Below are 18,759 nucleotides of genomic sequence, written 5' to 3'. Positions count from 1 at the left end.
CAAGTCATTCCTTCCATACCTGGAACTGCACAGACCTGCTGGAACTCTGAGTGAAATGACTGATAACATTTCTTGTTGGAAAGTCAATCAAAGGACTACAATGAGATGCAAAATAGACTAAGATAAGAAAGTCAAAACAAACGATAAGGCGGTAATGACCACAAACATACAGAAAACAAGTAGAACTAGACAAACTGCCTAAATATAGACCCAAAACCAGTACAAAGTCACTTTGTGTAGTATAAATATAAGTAGGAAAAGCAACTGACAGAATGTGCATAAAAGCTAATGAGATTTTCATGGTAAGTAGGAAATTTGATATATCACATTTCTAGCAGTTTGCCTACAATATATTACAAAACAACTGTTAAAGCATAATAGGCTAATACCCATAATAATATTATAACAGGTTAAAAAATCCCACAAATAACAAATAAATACCTTTCTTGAGGTTATTTAAAATGTTTACAAGCGCCAAACACAGTTTTCTACATAAAGAAACTATGGGTTTGACACGTGTAACTTTGCTTTTCTGCAGCACAACAGCACAGTGACAGATATCTGCATCCCGTGGCGATGAACACCAAACATTAAAGCAACGTGACAGCTGTGCTTTGCTTGCCTTTTTTGCCCTTTTAAAATCACCACCAATAACCTGTCCCATTTGAGATGTTTACATAGCTGAATAGATGGGAGACTCCTGTTTGATCCACATCTATTATGTGGATGATAAAAAAAAAAAATCTAAATTAAATACATCATATAAATCTGTAATGTATTGTGATATCAATGCAAGTCTTGTTCTTTCTCTGCTCCTACTAACGTCATATTTACTGTGCAGCTTGGCTGAGCAGCTATGACTGTTGTTGCCACAGATGCAGCTGGCGTCACTGTTACCCCTGACCTGCCAGTAAAGTGGAGAAGCTGAGGCCTCGGGGACCCTGGGAGTCATGGAAGCCAGCAGCACCACCCATGAGACACAGGCCCTGTGTCTGATGTGATGACCTGAGCTCAGTGGACTTGTTCACTCCAGCCCAGACATATACTTCCTTAAATAAGACTTTCACTGACCTTTGAATTGAACATGAGTCATGCCTTTTTATTATAGGCTCTTCAGAGCTACAGGGATAATGAGACTTGAGTGGCATATCAAAGCTATACTGCAATCTCTCTCTCTCTTTTCTATCATACTGGCATTCTTTTTGAAACTCCTATCATCTGAGCTTAAAGATGACTATCTCTGTTAATAATTTAGGGTTTAAAAAAAAAGTTAAATCAAGGAGTACTTGCCAAGACCTTTATTCTCAGAATGTGTCTAATTAAAGCTTGCAAAATTCACTTTAAAGCAGCTAAAAAGCACAGCGACAAAGTAAAATCTAAACAGGTTAAAAGTGTCATTAAAACCTACAACTAAATAATGATCTTGATGCAAATGGTAAAGCAGGAAGTTTCAATTAAATATAGAAAGATTGTAAAAAGAAGATGACTTAGAAGACTATTGATAGAAACCTTGCTAACTAAATGACATACTGCCAATACATTGTTTATAGCTCAGCACAAGTACAAACTCCAAAGTGAGTTAAATCTACACATCAAACAAACAGCTTGATCAAAACCTGAATTTTGTCACCTTTTATGAAGGGAGGATTTATTACAGGTACAGTATTATCTTTACTAGTCTGCATTCATTTTAGTTAGGTGTACCTAAACTGCCAGCTGGGTGTATTTTATCAACAGACAAAATTCTTTCCTTTGTTGAAATAACAGTGTGAATGAATAACAGGCTAAACACACCTGTGTGACGTGTTAACACACATAGAGACTGGTTGACCCTGTTCAGTGATCAGGGTGATCAGTTTTCTCTTATCCATGTATCACCATGGCACAGTTACCAGGTCAGTTCATTTAAAATAGGCCCACTACATTTACAAATTAAACAATACATGGAACAAGGAAATACATATAGATAAATATGCAACCAGGCCTATGTAATTTGAGTCATCCACGCACCTATCTACTGTGCAAACTTTATTTCATTCCCTATGGATGTATGCTTGGATAACTGTCTATTGTAGTCAGCCTATTGTAATGGATTTTGCATTATGCTGTATACTATATTAGAATAATGATTATTTTCACGACCTAAAGATGTGTGGCCTTTTGTGATCTGTGGCTAATTAACTAATTCTTTGTATTGAAATGTATAATTTATTTTCGTTTCTTAATTAAAAGATGTTCTTAATTTAATTGCATATTTATTTTAAATATTTTACCTGCATTTATACTTCCATCAGCAGCACAGTGAAAGTTGTTTATTCGAGTAATATTTATGACTTCATGGTGCCCGTAGCTTCAACTGTCCAGCAGAGGGCGCAAAACGAGCCAACAAAGACTCGCGAGAAAAGACAAATCCCACGATTTTGGTTCGTCTCTTTAATTCTCGCGGTATTTCCTATTTCCTCCTCTTTCACTCCCTGTAGCCAACATGGCAGTCGGCAAGAATAAGAGGCTGACCAAAGGCGGCAAAAAAGGTGCCAAAAAGAAGATGTAAGTAGAAAATTCACATATGGTTGCATTAATCAGGCTTAGACCTTTCCACTGATATCAGTTCAGTATAAGAAGTGTGAAGGATGAAGCCGATTTTACATAGATAGGACAGGGCCAGAGTTGGTCTTGTCGTCGTCCTCTGTGGCGCTTGATGGAGCTGTAACATGCTGTGTTATAATTAATTAATTAATGTTATAATTAAGTTGACTAAGAATTAGATGGCGTTTAAGGTTTCTCAGCGTGCTAACTGAGGGAGTTAAGGTGTTAAAGGAGTTCATTCACTGAGAGCCAGTAACATTTTTAGCTAAAAGCTACCAAGTGTTAGCATGAATTTAGCAGAGCTTACCATTCAACATGGCAGTCAAATGTAGCTAAGGGTCACATTTTTACCGTCAACAGCGATTTAAATGAACAGACTGACTATATAGTCAGTATGTCTATCGTTAGAAAATTGTAGGACATAGCCCGGGTTCTTCGGCAGAATGATGTCCTTTATGGTGCTTGCTAACCTAAGCATTATCGTATGCTGTGCATGCTTAACCGGCTTGTGAGCAGCGACCTGGCCTCTCCAGCTCACAATCCCTCTGTTCACCCCCGCAGTGTTTTAGATGAATGTTTATGCATTTTACTTGCTTACTGTGTCATAAATTTATTAGTTAATAAGTGTTCTTCCCTCTTCTTCAGTGTGGACCCCTTCTCCAAGAAGGACTGGTATGATGTCAAGGCACCAGCTATGTTCAACATCCGCAATCTTGGCAAGACCTTGGTCACCAGGACTCAGGGAACCAGTAAGTTAGCACAGTATAAAATCTTAGTGTGAGTATATGAGCAATAAGATGAAACGGTCTGCACAGGACGCCAGTAGATGACGAGCTACATTTAGCAGATTTGGCACATGCTTTTGTCTAAAGAAACTTAAAGTTACACTCTAACACAAGATGAGCATCTTGGAGTTCAGTGTTTTGTTTAAGGATTCAACATGTGGTCTGGAGGAACCAGGAACCAAACCACTAATATAGCAGCTGCCTACTAACTGTGACAAGTTACTGTGTCACTCACTGGATGTGGCGTCCACTTAGTAAAATAATTGATATTTAGGATCATGCTCTAAATACTCTTTAATAATGGTGACATGGTTAGATCTTTAGACGTACTTGGTGTTAAAATGGTGTCATTGTTTTGTTTTCTAACTTGTACATGTTTCTCTGAACAAACCAGGAATCGCCTCTGACGGTCTTAAGGGACGTGTGTTTGAGGTGAGCCTTGCTGACCTGCAGAATGATGAGGTGGCCTTCCGTAAGTTCAAACTCATCACTGAAGATGTTCAGGGCAAGAACTGCCTCACAAACTTCCATGGCATGGACCTGACCCGCGACAAGATGTGCTCCATGGTCAAGAAGTGGCAGGTAAATTTTTAAGTTATTATGACTAGTATAGAATGTTATACGTGTTTCACCCAATTACACCTAAGATTAGTTGATTTTAAGGAACAGTGACAGTTAAGTTGTGACTGGAGGGTCAGTGTATATGAATACTTGGACCAGGGATGGGTATATTGATTGACCTCAGTTTATCTTAAAGATATACAGTCTCAGGTGAACAATAGAGATTTTAGGGTTTTATGTTGTTACTGTTTGGTAATGTTTCACATTAGATACAGTCTAAATTAGCTAGGTTCCAAGTTTGGTTTAATTTTACAGTACTTTAAAAAAAAAAAAAATTACCATTTAGATATTGGACTGTGATAAAAGTCATACCTTTTTAGCCAGGTCTCCTGTCCTTACGTTCGACTCAATGAATGTTGTCTGAAGTGTCTACTTCAGGTGCAAGATGATCAACTACACTAGCATTAGAAAATTCTAGATAATACAGTTTGCACAGATGAGCTTCTAAATTAAATTTGTGATTTTTCTAGAAAACTGCATGACTGGTTAGTTGAGGTGACTTCACTAAAGGCCCAAAAATGTCAAGAAACAAACCCAAAAGGTCTAATTTTTATTTCAGTTCAATGTGCAAAGAAGAGCTTCTCTCAGATGCCGTGATATTCCGGACAGATTTGCACACAGCTTTTTTTCTAATCATGAAACACAAAGGCAGTGTGGCTCTGTGTGACCTAATGTGACATGAATGTAACTGCTCTCTGGTAAAAGATGTCATGAAATATGCTTAATAAGGACAGAATTGTTTTAAGGGAACCGTGTCCATCACAAATGCAAAGTCGGTGGTGTAAGACTACTGGGATGAAATTTAACTAATTGGGATCGATATGTTCTTTCTACTCAGACCATGATTGAAGCCCATGTAGATGTGAAGACCACCGACGGCTACCTTCTACGTCTGTTTTGTGTGGGTTTCACAAAGAAACGCACCAACCAGATCAGAAAGACCTCCTATGCCCAGCACCAGCAGGTCCGCCAGATCCGCAAGAAGATGATGGAAATCATGACCCGTGAAGTTCAGACCAACGACCTAAAGGAAGTCGTCAACAAACTGTAAGTAATGTTGTTCCTCCTACATGTGTCCAATGGTTTAAACATCTTTGGATGAGTGGCCACTAAACAGTGTCAGGTCATTAGAAACTGTCATCTCTGAAATGTTCATCTCTCTGTTTATGACCTCCTTTATATTTTGGATTAATGTGTTGTATAATGTCATGTTCCAGGATCCCTGACAGTGTTGGCAAGGACATTGAGAAGGCCTGCCAGTCCATCTACCCTCTACATGATGTGTACGTCCGCAAGGTCAAGATGCTGAAGAAGCCCAAGTTTGAGTGTAAGTAAAGCAGCTTACACTGGATGTACTCATACTGTTGAGTGCTGTTTTTAAATATTTGTTCTTGAGGGAACACATGATGACAAACTGTTTCGGTCCCATATGATCGCCTGATTACTATCCATTGAGATCAGCTGACGTTCCCTCGAATGAAAATGCTTTAGTTTCAGCGATCAAGTCATATATTTGCAGACTGAGTAACTCTGCTTGAGTGTGAAGTCTTTAATATAGTGGAGAAGGTCCTAGATGAAAGTTTGCCATCAGTGACCAATTTTGAAGTGAAATGTCTTACGTAAGATCTATTAAGTCAAGCTGTGTCTTCTGTTGCAGTGGGCAAACTGATGGAGCTCCATGGTGAGGGTGGTGCTGCCAGTGCTACAAAGGCATCTGGTGATGACACTGGAGCCAAGGTGGAGAGGGCTGACGGCTATGAGCCCCCCATCCAGGAGACGGTCTAAAGACACCTTGACAGATTTAATAAAAAATGTAAATTACTGATAGTTTGTATGTTGTTTTTTTGTTCAGCTTATGTTTTTGTGCAGACACTAATAGCACATACACGAACCTTTAAATTAAACTTATCTTTGATGCCTAATATATAAGTCAATTTTGGCGCTGTAAGTCAAAACACGTCTGGATGTGTCATTCGGTGTTTAGGAAATAAGCTCCAAAACGGAATTGTCCTACAGAAATGAAACTGGTAAACTGGTTTTGGGTTAGTACTTCAAATATAGCAAAAATGGAGTGCTCTTATTTATACCAATTTATTAAATTAAATTTCATACAATCAATTGAGCAAATCATGCTGAAGCAAAACATTAAAAGTAATGTGTAGATTGTCGTGGTGGTGCTGTAACATAAATTGAAACAAGCCACAAGATGGTGCAAATATACATTTAATCTACTGTACAGCCAGCCTGTAATTCCAAACTCTGAACTTACATTATCAGCCAGCTTTATAACGAACTTATTCAGTAAACACTTTAATGCTTAAGATGAAATACTGCATTCCAGTTAAAAGGCAGTTATACGTTAGACTGGTGAAAGCACTGGTCGACAAATGGTGTCCTTTGTGTTGTGCTGAAGGCCACGTCTCGTCATCCCAGTACCTGCACATAGTTTTTAGGAACAAGGCCCTTCTTCCCCCTCAGTTCACCCAAGAACCATTCTTCATCAATGGACTCCAAATTAGTAATAATATCCCCAACCTGTGACAGAGAATGTAATGAAAGGTTGTTTAATAAAGAATAGTGCTTTAATACTTCTCTTCCAATGGATTTGTGACGGGAAAAGCAAAATCTCTACCTGCAGAGTGAGCTCCTCATCACAGTCTGAATTAAAGTTATACAGAGCCCTGGCTCTCCCACCACTAGCTGGTTCATTCTGCTGGTTGTCACATGACGGTGGACCTGCTGAGGAAAACATAGTGACAGACGGGGAACTAATGAATAATTACATACATTATGTTTAATTAATCACAAATCTAGGCTGTGAAGCATGTGATGTAACTATTAAGTGAGTAGCATCAACCCATGTGCCACTAATATTGTAACTATAGCTCCAGCTTTGGTTTCAGAGATGAGAAATAATCCAGAAATCACAGACTATAGTTTACGAACCACATAGCAGCACTGTGAGACAACCCCTGATGCTGAGTTCAGTGATGGAACAACATTGTGAGTTCTTCATACCTGTGCTCTCCACATAAGACCTGGGGAACATGCCCTCTCTGCCGTTGAGCCTGCCATAGCTCCAGTCAGAATCCAAATGCTGGATGAGCAGGATATAGTCGCCCTGCTCAATGGAGAGATCGTCGTCTGACTTTCCAGCATAATCATACAGAGCCACCACCCAGTCCTCGCTGGAATTAGATGCCTACAGAGCGAGCAGGACAACAGGAGAGATGATACTGACTGATTAAAATTCAAAAATAAAAAAGTCTATCAAGTATTCATAAGTACACCAGCACAATATTCAACTGTAGAAGACCTATAAAATCATCTTTACTGATTCTACTGCTTATGTTACCTCAGCAGGATGTGCACTTGGAGAAGCAACCATACCTGTGGGGCAAAAAGATATCCAAGTTATTAAAGAGGAGGGAAAGCAACATCCTGTCAGGGACCAAACAAACACATTAATTGATTTAAGTGATTTAGCAGCCTGGGGGACATTTTACATTATAAAGTACAAAACCCATTTATAGGTTGGTTAAGTGTTGCAGAGACTAAAGTCCTGACCTTTGAATTTTATTACTAAACAGCAGAGTGAGTTGAGGCTTCAACTTCACAGCTGAGCCCTTTTGTATACAGCCGTTTAATGAAAGAGAAACAGGAACACGAATTCCTGGCATGCCATAGAGGAAAATGACGGACAAAGGCTTCTCACTGAGCGACTCAGCCACTGTTTAGTTTGGATCATGGAAGGCAAAGATAACATGTTGATGTCTCATAAGTAAATACAATTCAAGTCACTTGCTCTTGAGATCCAGATAGGGACAAAATGAAAGAACAAACTGACTCATCATACCGGGCAGTGCTCTCCTGGAGGGCTGTGTCTGCTGCTGACTGGGAGGTGGAGGCAGATCTTCAATGATTTCCACAAAGTTAAGAGGGAAGATTCCAGTTAAGACGCCCAGCTTTCCCCTCGCCCAGTCTTCTCCCATGTACTCCTTCAGCTGGATCACATCGCCCTCAGAGAACGACAGCTCGTCGCTGTGCTCCCCCTCAAAGTCGAACCTTGCCACACACCGCGGACCACTACACAGAACACAAAATCATTTACAACATTATGAATGACGAGGTTCATTTAATTCAGGATCTTATGACGGAGAAACTCTACCTGATCGTTGCAGGTGGTGGTTTTGGTTTCCTCTTTGGCAGAGATTTTGGTGAATCTGACTAAATAGAAAATTGATAATTAATTTCTTTGATTCAGATCAGTAGTAAGAACTTTCCATAGTTAAACTTACCAGAGGTTTGACGTAACTGATGGGGAAGAAACCAGTAGATCCCCTGCAGGTGCCTTTGTACCACTCATTGTCCACTTGCTCCACCATGGTCACTACATCTCCTGCTCTCAGTTCCAGCTCTCCTGGACCGGCTTTGTGCAGAAAATACACATCAGCTGTTCAGTGGTATCAAAATAAACCAAACCTACACAAAACAACAACTACCAACAAAAACAACTCAATGAATTAATATTATAACTATCTTGTTTTCATGTGTTTGTGTCTCAGTCAGTGATAGGGGTTTGGTTTTAAACAAGCCGATGACTCACCTGGACTAAAGTCATGTATGACCTGTACTCTTTTCCCATAACCGTCTCCACCAGAAGCTGCAGAACCGGCACCCTGTAGAGAGAAAAGACAGTTAAAGGTTAATGTATGATCCCACTGCTCAGTAAAGGATGCTCAGGCATCAATAATCTGTGTTTACTTTTTAAAGAAGAACATGTTACCTGTGGCAGGAACACGTCTGAACCGAGCGGAGTTATGACCTTCATGCGAGACTTGTGCACTCGGCCTCTGGTGTCTCCAACTTGACACTCAAATGTGCTGCGGTCAGTCTCCTCTAGCAGCAGAAGCACTTCGTTTTTCTATTTACAAGATAACAAAAGGTATCAGATCCAGCTGTGTGGAAATGACGCCTGAAAATGGACTGTCATGTATGAAGAACAGCACGCTTATGTGGAAACGTGTAAGTTGACAGAAGTAGTCATGTCACCTGAAATGACAGCTCTCCTGTGTTGCTCCCATTATAATCAACGGCTGCAATTCCATGGGGAAGTTCAAGCTGGGGGTGGAAAGCAAAAGTCACAGAGGTGCTCATAAAGTGGGATTTGACACTTAATTAAAGCACTCAAACATACAGTGGGAGCTCTCTCACAATGTATTTGTTGTAGAGCCGGTGGCCTGGCTTGGGCCTTGGAGGCAAGATAGGTCCTTTCCTCGGGGGCATCTGGGGTTTAGGTGAAGTCTCCCATGGTACTGAGAGGGATCGACCTGTGGCCTGCAGGGTTGGTGGGGGAGGTCTTCCAGGTCCTGGTTTGGCTGGAGATGGACGAGGTGGGAGGGTTTTGGTCCTCCTGAAGCATAACACCATCATCGAGTTGAGTAAAACAGCCTTTTTGTAAAGTGCACCAACGTTATAAGCTTGATTCTTCTTCTCCTCACTTACCGAGGTGGCAGTGATGGCTCTGGGCCAAATTGGAAAGGGTCCTGCAGAAGATTGTGCAGTTTTATTAGACACCGACAGACGTAGTAACACACTTGAGAGCAGTGGAAACCACAGAAACCAGGCAACAACACATAGCATTCAGCCAGAGTAAGCTCCAGCTCAACAGCAGGCACTGTGCTCACTGGGGCACAATAGCTTCTTTGTTTGTGGAAGGCAGAGGAAATCAAGCAGGTGAGCAACATGTCGGACAGTCAACCCAACTGAAAGATACTTTCTGGATTCAAAATGCACAGCATCATAGTTTCTAGGTAGCTCTACTAACACCTGAGTAAAGACTAAGGTTAAAGAACAAAGGCACTGTGAGGAAGAAATGTGAACCTGAAAGCTTTGTAGCTGCACTGTGTTGTGGAAAGCTCACCTGGAAGGAGAGGGTGGGTGCTGGGCTCTGTTTCTGGTTCAGCAGGGAGCCTACAGGCTTGTGAGTAGGGAGAGGTGGAGGATTCTCCAGAAAATTATCTGTGACTGAGAATCAATACAGGCGTTGTATGAGTAGTAGTGTTACGTTATCTTAACAGTAGTACATACAGACACGGATTGATAGAAAGTATTAGTGTTACTAGACTCACATGAACCCGTTTTACCGGTGACCCTAATAGTTGTTGGTCTCTTTGTTATACTCTGTCTGGCGAAAGAGCCTCCATTACTGTCCACATAATGCTGGGGCTTGACTGGAAAATGATCTAAACAGAGACATCGGACATTATAACATTTATTCCATTTACCGTTTCATTTTTGTTCACAGTTCATAAAATAAAACAACTTTAGTATGGCAGTTTTGATCCTGAACACTGGGAAATACTAATTATTTTTATGTAGACTAAGTGTTATCCAGCTTTTCACAAAGACTGGGAGTAGAGCCAGCCAACACCCCTAAAGCTAATAAATCAGCTAGTATCTCATTTGTTTAATCTGTAAACAAACAGAAATGAACAAAACAACTATTTGTGGTGAGTGAACTTTGGAAACGTCTAGTCTTCATGCTAAGCTAAGCTAATTGAATAAACATTGCTGCTGTGCTGGATGTTTTTATTCACACACTTCTTTGTTGATATCAAAACTTAAAATATTCAAGTTGATCTAAATATTAAGTTGGATAAACTTAACTATAGTGCTATAATAATAATGGTGCTACCTGTTGTTTTTGAGTGTAGTTTTGATGGTGTATCTATAAATAAATGCCCATTATAATGATAAAACAAGGCATTTATGTTGGCGGACATTATAAATATCCCCAAGCATTCCTACCGAGCAATATATTCCATCTCACTCACCACAAAGCGACATACCTGTTAGAGTGTTCATATACTCATTCTCAGTGAACAAGGAGGCCGAGTTGTGGTTGTTTATATTAAGGTTGGGTTTCAGAGGGTCCTTAAAAGGATTCGCTGGAGGTGTAGGAGCTGTGGAGGTTTCCGCTTCATAGATGCTGTTTGCTTTGGTCAGTACAGGAGAGATTTTGTTTGTAAGGGCCGCCTTGCTGTGTAAAGCCTCCAGCTCCTCTTTTATTGACGATCCACCAGGTTTCCTAGAGGGCTGAGGTCTGGGGCCCAGTACAGGGATTTGGGGTACATTTGCGGGTGATGTGTTTTGACTGTAACTATCTATAAGGTTGTTAACCTGAGGTTTAAAAGCTACAGAGGGTTTAGCTGCAACTGGAGGTCTGATGGAAGGCTTCCTGGATGGAAGTTCTGGTTTGGCCTGTTCAGCAGCATTTCCCTCGTCAGTGCTTCCCTGGTTCTCAAAAGCCTGGATCCTGGCCCAGATATTACGTTGACCGTTGTTGGCGCTCATCTCTCCAACAGCATCTTCACCTTGAGAGGCCTCGTCTGATTGGTTAACAATTCCACACTTTGCCTCACACTCGTTTTCTCCACTGAAGACCTCCAACAACTCCTTTAAATACTCGTTTGTGGAGATCTCCTGTGGATCAGATTGAATATTGTCACTGTTATCAGCAAGCTTGACCAAAATCTGGTTGTTTACTTCCTCTTTAATTGGCTGCTTTCTGGATTTTATGCGAGGAAGTGGAATGGGACATTGACTTGGTTTTGAGTCTGAAGAAGAGGGAGTTTCATTGGGCGCAGTGGTAGGAATATCCCAGTGTACAGTAACAGATCTGGTGCAAGTGTTCGTGGAATCTGATTGACTGAGTTGTTTTACATCTGGCTTTGAGTCATTCTGGCCCTCATTCGTTGTGGATGCTGTTGTATTTGTTCCAGCCTTCCTGTCAGTGGGAGTTTCTGCGACTACTTCTCTGTCTACTAGTTTGGGGAGTGATGGCCTTGGTGGTTTTTGGGGCTTTTTACCTGGAAACAAAATTCAAGGAATCAACATGTGGAGCTGAAACTTTAACTAACACATTCACAGATGTCATATACTCCTCACCAGCAGGTCGTTTCACCGCAGTCTGTGGAGCAACAGTGCACTGTGGGACAGCTGAGTTGGGGTCTTCCTTGACAGGATCAGTCTGTGTGGCACTTGTGGTGGTGCAGGTGGACCGACGGGGGGCTGCTGTGGGCTTGACAGTGTGCTCTTCCTGAGTCTTCTCTTGGATCACCTGGTCATAGGATGGTGGGGGCTGAGAGAGGTGTTCACACACATGCACACATTACTGACGCATATATTATAATAAGTCCTGTCCTCAGTAGGGGTTTTTAATAATCTGCGTTTTAGCAAATGGGGGGAGGTCTATGACTGCAGTTAAGGTAAAACCATCCACTTATATTCCGTCAACAGGGGCTCTCTGACATTTGAAGCCTTTGTCCATGCTTAAAAATCCTGACTTGTTATGTATTTTTTCTTTTACCCAAAATGATGACACACCTAGAAAATATGGCTCATACAAAGAAGACTACCTGGGAGACAGTCTGGGTGCCTGCAGACCAACTAGACTGAGAAGGAGCAAAAACCACAGAGGTTCCTGGGAACCAGTTGTTACTGGCCAGAGGTTCTGCTGAGACAATGGTGATCTCGGGACGCCTGGAAAATAAACCATAAAAACAATATAAAGACAAAGAAAATACCTTTCAGATAAAAAAATAAAAACCCACAATGGACACTGACATAACTTGAACTGACAAATATAAGAATTAATATAAATGTATTAAAATTATATTATAAAATTATAAAAATCAGACATTGCTTTTGTAGTTTAGTTAAAATCTTCTGTTTAACCACAACTTAAAAACAATGTCTGATTTTCATGACCTAATTTTTGTTTATTATTAATTATTTCAAGTTATTTCAGTGACCATTGTGGGTTTTTCTTAATTGAACAGAATTTTCTGTATGTATGCATTTCAGTCAACATAAAAGAGAAGTAAACATGACCTGGATGTTAATTTACCTTCTGTCTCTGGTTTGGTCACCCTGAGAAATTGTTCTTGCTAAAGTGAAGAAGAAAAGAAAACATGATATAAACTTTACATGCAGCAATTAAATTTACACTGACATGTCCTCACTTCCTTTTTATGTTTCTGATTTTGTCAAACCATACCTTTATTATGGAATAAATCATTTATGTATTGTAAAATATCATACATGCTCATTTTTTAGAAACTTACTTCGTTTAATAGCAGCTCGTATAGAAGACAGAGGTCCTTGACTGAAAAACAGCAGAACAGGAATCACATTAATGGAGTCTACGTACGAGAAGAGCACTTTATGTCACAAAATAAACTTCCTGTATTGCAAAAGGTGCTAATTTTTAGGACTAGATATTAGTGGAGAACAATGGCAACAGTGCACATCGCTGGTTTGGTTGAAATCCACCTAGCTTAAAAACATAAAAACACGTGTTTCTTGAACCATTATTAAAACAATCAATACTGCTATTACAAACGGTGTGTTTCTACGATCTTTCTACAAAAGGTAAGTTATGAGACTGTAGGTTTACTCGATGTCTGTAAACAACAACAACAAAAGCTGTGTGTTGTAATCACCCCTGTGCTGACCTTCTCTCTGCTACACAGTGAGGATAGATCATTGTATTGTTTGGTCCATTCACAACATCACCATCAGCAGATCTGACTTTTAAAGGGATAGTGCTCCGTTTCCAGCAACACGTACAGGTTTGATCAAACCAGTTAACAGCTACAACTTCAGGTAGTCAGTGTGCAAAAGATCAGTTCAATAAGAAAGGACATACCAGGAATGGAGATGCTCTGCCTTTCTTTCAGGGTGATCTGTAGAGGAACAGAGACAGGTGACAGGTTTATCAATGCCATAAGAAGTTAGGCCACTCAATGGGGTCACATGGATAAAGGCAGAATGACCACATGGGGACTGTCTGCTTTTGTCTTCTCTTATTAAAATGTTACCATAAAACAGCCATACTAAGTGAATTACAATATTTCCTTCTGAAACTGTATGGTACGTTATCTTCCTTACGTTGATTACTAATGACAGAGGAGGTTTGTACTCAGTGATCAACTGTATTTATGGGAGACAAGTTGCACAAATTGCATTTCTCTTAGTTTAAATTTGATATTATGTCATTGTATCTCAATTTAGCACCCCTGACAATGGACGGTGATATGACCATTTATTTTTGCACTTGATTGTGTGCTGACTTTTTGTGGATGTTTCAAGTTGTTCATATTCGTACTGAAAGAACATTATAGCACTGTACACTGTCCCTGCCAATTTGAATGAATTACAGTAAGACAGTGCAGACAAGTTGACCAGGTACTGGTGGAACAAAGCTGTGTTCTGTGGGATTTCAAGTTAAACCTTAAACCGGATATTAATTATAAAGTGTATTTAATAAGTCCAGTAAATATGGGGCCTCTAGACTTGGAGGATCAAACACTACAGTCCAAACATTTAGGGTCATATAAGCTGTACTAACATAATTTGAAAAAGGTTTTCTAATGATCGGTTAGCTTTTTCAATTGACAGACTTTGCTGATTATGGGCCTCTGTAGATATTCCATTAGAAAAAACTGCTGTGAAAGTTATTCACTATATGTTTTTCTCATCAATTTAAAAATCTGCTCATCTTTTAAAAAAACATGGAGGTTTTAATGTGAGCCCAAACATCTGAACTGCAGGGTATAAATATTCTGTATAATGTAACCAGCTGATTGATGTCGAACATGTAAACACACACACACACACACCAGGTTAAACGCAGCCAACATGGCTACGAGAAGTAAATATGGAATAAACTGTAGCCAGCCAATTCAACTTTTCATTTTATAAGAGGACTGAGCTTCGCAATATACTTTACGCCATTGTTTCATCTCAAATACTATTTGCTACACCTCATGGACAGGACTGTACAAACAAGAAATACAAGAACCCAACCCTCGGTAGCAGGTTTAGCAATTAAACCTTGATCAGCCAGTTAGTCTGAAGTCAACGTGTTGATGCTTTTCAATCTACACGTCTAAATCTAAACATATGAAGATTATTGTGCAATCATGCTGTGAGAAATGATATGTGAGAAATGCTGTGCCATCCATGGTTTTTATGTTTCATGAATGTTGATTTAATCTCCTTATTTGCATACAGCAGACAGACAAATAACAGACACTGCAGCAGATCATGAGCCCACAAGAATGAGACACTATATAACTGAACTTGCTGAACACTAATTCCTGAAGAAAATGTTATGTTAACATCAAACGTTCCTGAAGAATGTGAAGCATTTGATCATATTGTTTCCTATTTGAGCCTGAATTTCACCTTACTCAAACAAAACGTGGTAAAAGAGGTAAAAAAAAAAGAAAAGTAGATTCCACATTTCAGTCCAGTCATGAGCAGCCGGTTAAATAGTAAATGTAACCTGTTCCCTCATATCTGTCACTGAAGGAGAAAACAAGCGTGGCACAGGTGGTTGTCAGTATTGTTGTCAGTGCCTCTGACCTAAAACCCCCGTCACACCTGTTACTTGTTATCCGTTAGTGCTCCTGCATTAAGTTACACTGTGACAACATGTGAGAAAGGACCTGCCGGACATCCACTGAATGGGATTTTACTGTCTGACGAAGTTTTAAATTCTGGTACATTATTATCACGACCACTTTGTAGATACAGATCATAAAGACACAGTTGGTGTGATTGTCTTTCCTCCTCAACATGTCTCCTGCATGGTGCCATTCAGAGGTGCCCCTACCTGCTGATGAGTTCAATATTAAATCTCCGGCAGGATATTTCTGTTAAGACCCTCCTTCCTGGTCCACGGAGTGAGTGTGACAACGAACTTGAAGCTAGCAGTCACAAAAAAAAAAACAAACAAAAAGCAGAGAGGGCGGACCCTATCATACCTCAGCTCTCCTATGTTTACTTGGCCAATCTGATGAATTGGAATGTGGTCAATCAGGAAGTGGTGGTTGTGTCACAAAACACTGCATCATCACTGTCGTTTTCCTATTAAGTTACAGGTTAAAGGCTTCAAGTCTACTCAAGCATTTTACCTATAGTATTTATAGATGCATTTCTTGTATTACATTGAGGAGGGAATTCATTTTGCTATAATAAAACGTTTGAGACAGTGCAAATATGACAGAAACTAGATGAATTCCCAGTTAAACATTATAACTACATTTCTCTCTTTGCTCAGATAAAAGAGCTGAAACATATAGATTCAGAAGACACAGTCCTAGATTGGATCCTGATTGTGAGTGTGGGAATATCACAGGTTACAGGTTATGTCAGATTTTTCAGATTAATGCAGGCTGATGGCACAGTTCCAGATAGGTCAACACATTCAGAGCTGAATGTACTGTACCGTGCCACAGTATCTGAATCAAACACTATAAGACAATTAAAATATATATGTTGGATTAAGACCTTTCAAAATTCAGAGAGCTATTTATGCTGGTTAGATTTCATATTTACACGAATGACGCCACTTACTATGAAACCATTGACTCACAAACTGTTGAGGAGTTATAATGTTTACCATGGTCTCGGCCAATGACAGCTGCCATAGGCCCCGACACTCTCGCGTCCCTTTAGATTGAAAGCGGTTAGGATATCTGATGAATGAATGGATGTTTTCCATGGACGCAAGTGTTATCATGCTAAACTAAGAAAGTACTGGAGAAATAGAAATATATTTTTTTCTTCCTGTAGTATATTTACTTCTCATTCTAATTCTAACCACACAGCTAAAACAACTCAAAACCCTACATGACAGAGAGCGATTAACTTAAGAAGAAGTTTGTGACTATATGAAAAGTGTACAGCTCTTTGTAGCCCGCTCACAGCTGAGATGAAACCACAAGCGCAGGAGGAAGATGCAGAAGTCAGCAGGAAAGGCTTCCCTGCACAGCTGCACTCTCACTTGAACACATGCTGACATTGCTGAGCACAACAGCAGCAGTCACAGAGCAGGTGGTGAAATAGCTGGCAACAAAGGGAAGGCAAGAAAAACAACCTACCGCTGCCGTGCTACGCCACCTAAAACGCCTTACAAGTCAAGAAGCATTTAGAATCAGATGGAGTTTGATGGATGGTTTAACTTCACTCTGACTCCAACTTTGACCTTTTCCAGCCGGCGTGAGCGAGTTTGCTGACTAAACTCTGTGTGAATGTGTTGTTCTGTATTTAGCAGGGTATCTTCAACATGCTGCCATAAACAACACTGATAAATTAATGTGTCAAAATGTCAACAGGAAAACAATCCAGGAAAGCCTTTGTTGTTAACAGCAGACTGGGCCAAACAGATTTGGCCTCACTCTTGAAAAACATGACAGAGTGAGGGTGACAGATGATGGTGTCATGTGTGAATAACACAATGTCAGCAGCTGATGTGGACCTTCAGTCAGAGATGATTAGATGGTGTCAATGCAAATGAGTGATTCACGGTGGGAAGTGTCAGGATCTATGTGAGGCACTGAACTATTATTTTGAAAGAACGATAAAAGAGCCTCAAGTACAGAAAGCAGCTTGTTCATGACGCAGCAGCTTGTCCGGACAGAGCCTGACAGGAATTCCCATTCAGGCAAACGGTGGGGTGAGGGTGTGGTTTGGGTGGTGGTGGTGGGGGTGTAGTGTGAGCTGATATCGAATGTAACAGGGGAGTTTGAGCGCTGTCTTACCGACGTGTTGCTGAGAAAAACAAGGAACAAAGCAAACTAACGTGGATCCTCCTTCTGAACAACAATGTATAAAACAGGGTTTTGTGCTCTGATGCCAGAAATAAAGTTTGTTTATTAAATCATAGGGTCAGATCTGCCATTAGAAGAGTGTGAGCAGGCTAAGAATAAAAGGATGAAGAGTTGTTTCCTTTCCTCAACAGCAAATGACACAGGTTGACCCAAGTTTCTGTAATGACAAGGTGGTTGACGGGAAAGGTAAATGATGTAATAAGGTGGCAGCTCCGTGTGTTTCAGCTGAAGTCTAATATGTTGTGTCTTCTAACAGCTGTTAAAGATTTTAGAACATAATGATTATTTCACTGAGATTTAACAAACACTTTCATTCAAATGTGATGTTTATCTTCATTCTGCTCCAGACTCTATTAATTTCCATTCATCTTTCAATAACTTCAAGTCTTGGCCAAGTTGTGTATTTCACACAGTACAGATAATTAATTTTAACCAAATCTGGTTTAAGTCAGAGCCACACATCAATAAAAACTCAGGTGTGGTAACTCACAGCTTGTTAATTGAGTTTCATAGTAAAATGACTGGGAAACAAAGGAATGGGAAAGATATCACATAAGTTACTAATAATCATCTGCAGCATTTTAATAACAGAACCCAGCTGAGATCCTTTAAACCGTTATGTAAACCAAACTGGGACTGTCACATTCCCAAACGCAGCCTACCTGTTGTCTGGCTTCTGCTCCGCACGTCGCGCACATCTCTGCGCTCCAGCTCTCCGTCCTCCTCCCGTCGGGATTCAGCCATCAGGACTTACAACGAAAAAAGAGGAAATAAAGTCCAGACACTCGAGAGTCTTGTTGCTCTGTCGTGTGTTTACACGGTCGACACAACATCAGATGCTGCCCGGTGAGCTGGAAAGTGGAGTGTGTCCTGCGCACAGCAGCGCTGACTCTGTCCCGCAGTGGGTGGAGGTGGAGGTGGAGGTGGTGCCACTCACTGTCCGGACCCCCGCAGCACGAACCCACCGACAGCTCCTACTTTAACTTGAGGATCTAGTCTGTGCTCCTCTGTTCACACAGAGAGATATGCCTCGACTCCAAATCTTTATTCTTCAGAAACTTTACTGACACCAAATGAAAGTTTCT

At 40.4% G+C, this 18,759-nt stretch overlaps 2 protein-coding genes and 1 non-coding gene across 6 annotated transcripts; 2 read left to right on the top strand and 1 right to left on the bottom strand.

The window, feature by feature from the left end:
• The first annotated feature begins 2,447 nt into the window (after positions 1-2,447).
• On the top strand, positions 2,448-5,817 carry rps3a (ribosomal protein S3A). Its single transcript, XM_026360032.1, has 6 exons — positions 2,448-2,547; positions 3,232-3,335; positions 3,766-3,953; positions 4,831-5,039; positions 5,210-5,319; positions 5,650-5,817. The coding sequence occupies exons 1-6, from the start codon at positions 2,486-2,488 to the stop codon at positions 5,775-5,777; spliced, it is 801 nt and encodes a 266-aa protein (XP_026215817.1). The 5' UTR covers positions 2,448-2,485; the 3' UTR covers positions 5,778-5,817.
• On the top strand, positions 5,391-5,461 carry LOC113162705. The gene has a single exon (XR_003298844.1). It is a non-coding gene; the product is annotated as a small nucleolar RNA SNORD73 (small nucleolar RNA).
• A 382-nt stretch (positions 5,818-6,199) lies between the features above and the next one.
• Positions 6,200-18,543, bottom strand: sh3d19 (SH3 domain containing 19). 4 transcript variants are annotated; one of them, XM_026360028.1, is made up of 21 exons: positions 18,337-18,543; positions 13,705-13,741; positions 13,121-13,161; positions 12,904-12,943; positions 12,413-12,536; positions 11,943-12,135; positions 10,844-11,863; positions 10,124-10,237; positions 9,916-10,019; positions 9,498-9,538; positions 9,207-9,405; positions 9,045-9,113; positions 8,779-8,916; positions 8,599-8,671; positions 8,291-8,421; positions 8,161-8,219; positions 7,840-8,078; positions 7,348-7,382; positions 7,011-7,194; positions 6,625-6,728; positions 6,200-6,527 (listed from the first exon to the last, which is right to left on the bottom strand). In XM_026360028.1, exons 1-21 carry the CDS (start codon positions 18,416-18,418, stop codon positions 6,417-6,419), a joined length of 3,138 nt encoding a protein of 1,045 aa, XP_026215813.1. In that variant the 5' UTR covers positions 18,419-18,543; the 3' UTR covers positions 6,200-6,416. The 4 variants fall into 4 exon arrangements, with proteins under 4 accessions (XP_026215813.1, XP_026215812.1, XP_026215814.1 ...); XM_026360027.1 differs by having other exon boundaries at positions 6,625-6,731; positions 18,337-18,542; XM_026360029.1 differs by having other exon boundaries at positions 6,625-6,731; positions 7,849-8,078; positions 18,337-18,542.
• Between the last annotated feature and the right edge of the window lie 216 nt (positions 18,544-18,759).

This window comes from Anabas testudineus, chromosome 1 (assembly GCF_900324465.2).
Source record: "Anabas testudineus chromosome 1, fAnaTes1.2, whole genome shotgun sequence".
Classification (NCBI taxonomy): domain Eukaryota; kingdom Metazoa; phylum Chordata; class Actinopteri; order Anabantiformes; family Anabantidae; genus Anabas; species Anabas testudineus.
Note: the sequence above shows the minus strand (reverse complement) of the source record. Positions and strands in the feature narration are given on the sequence as shown.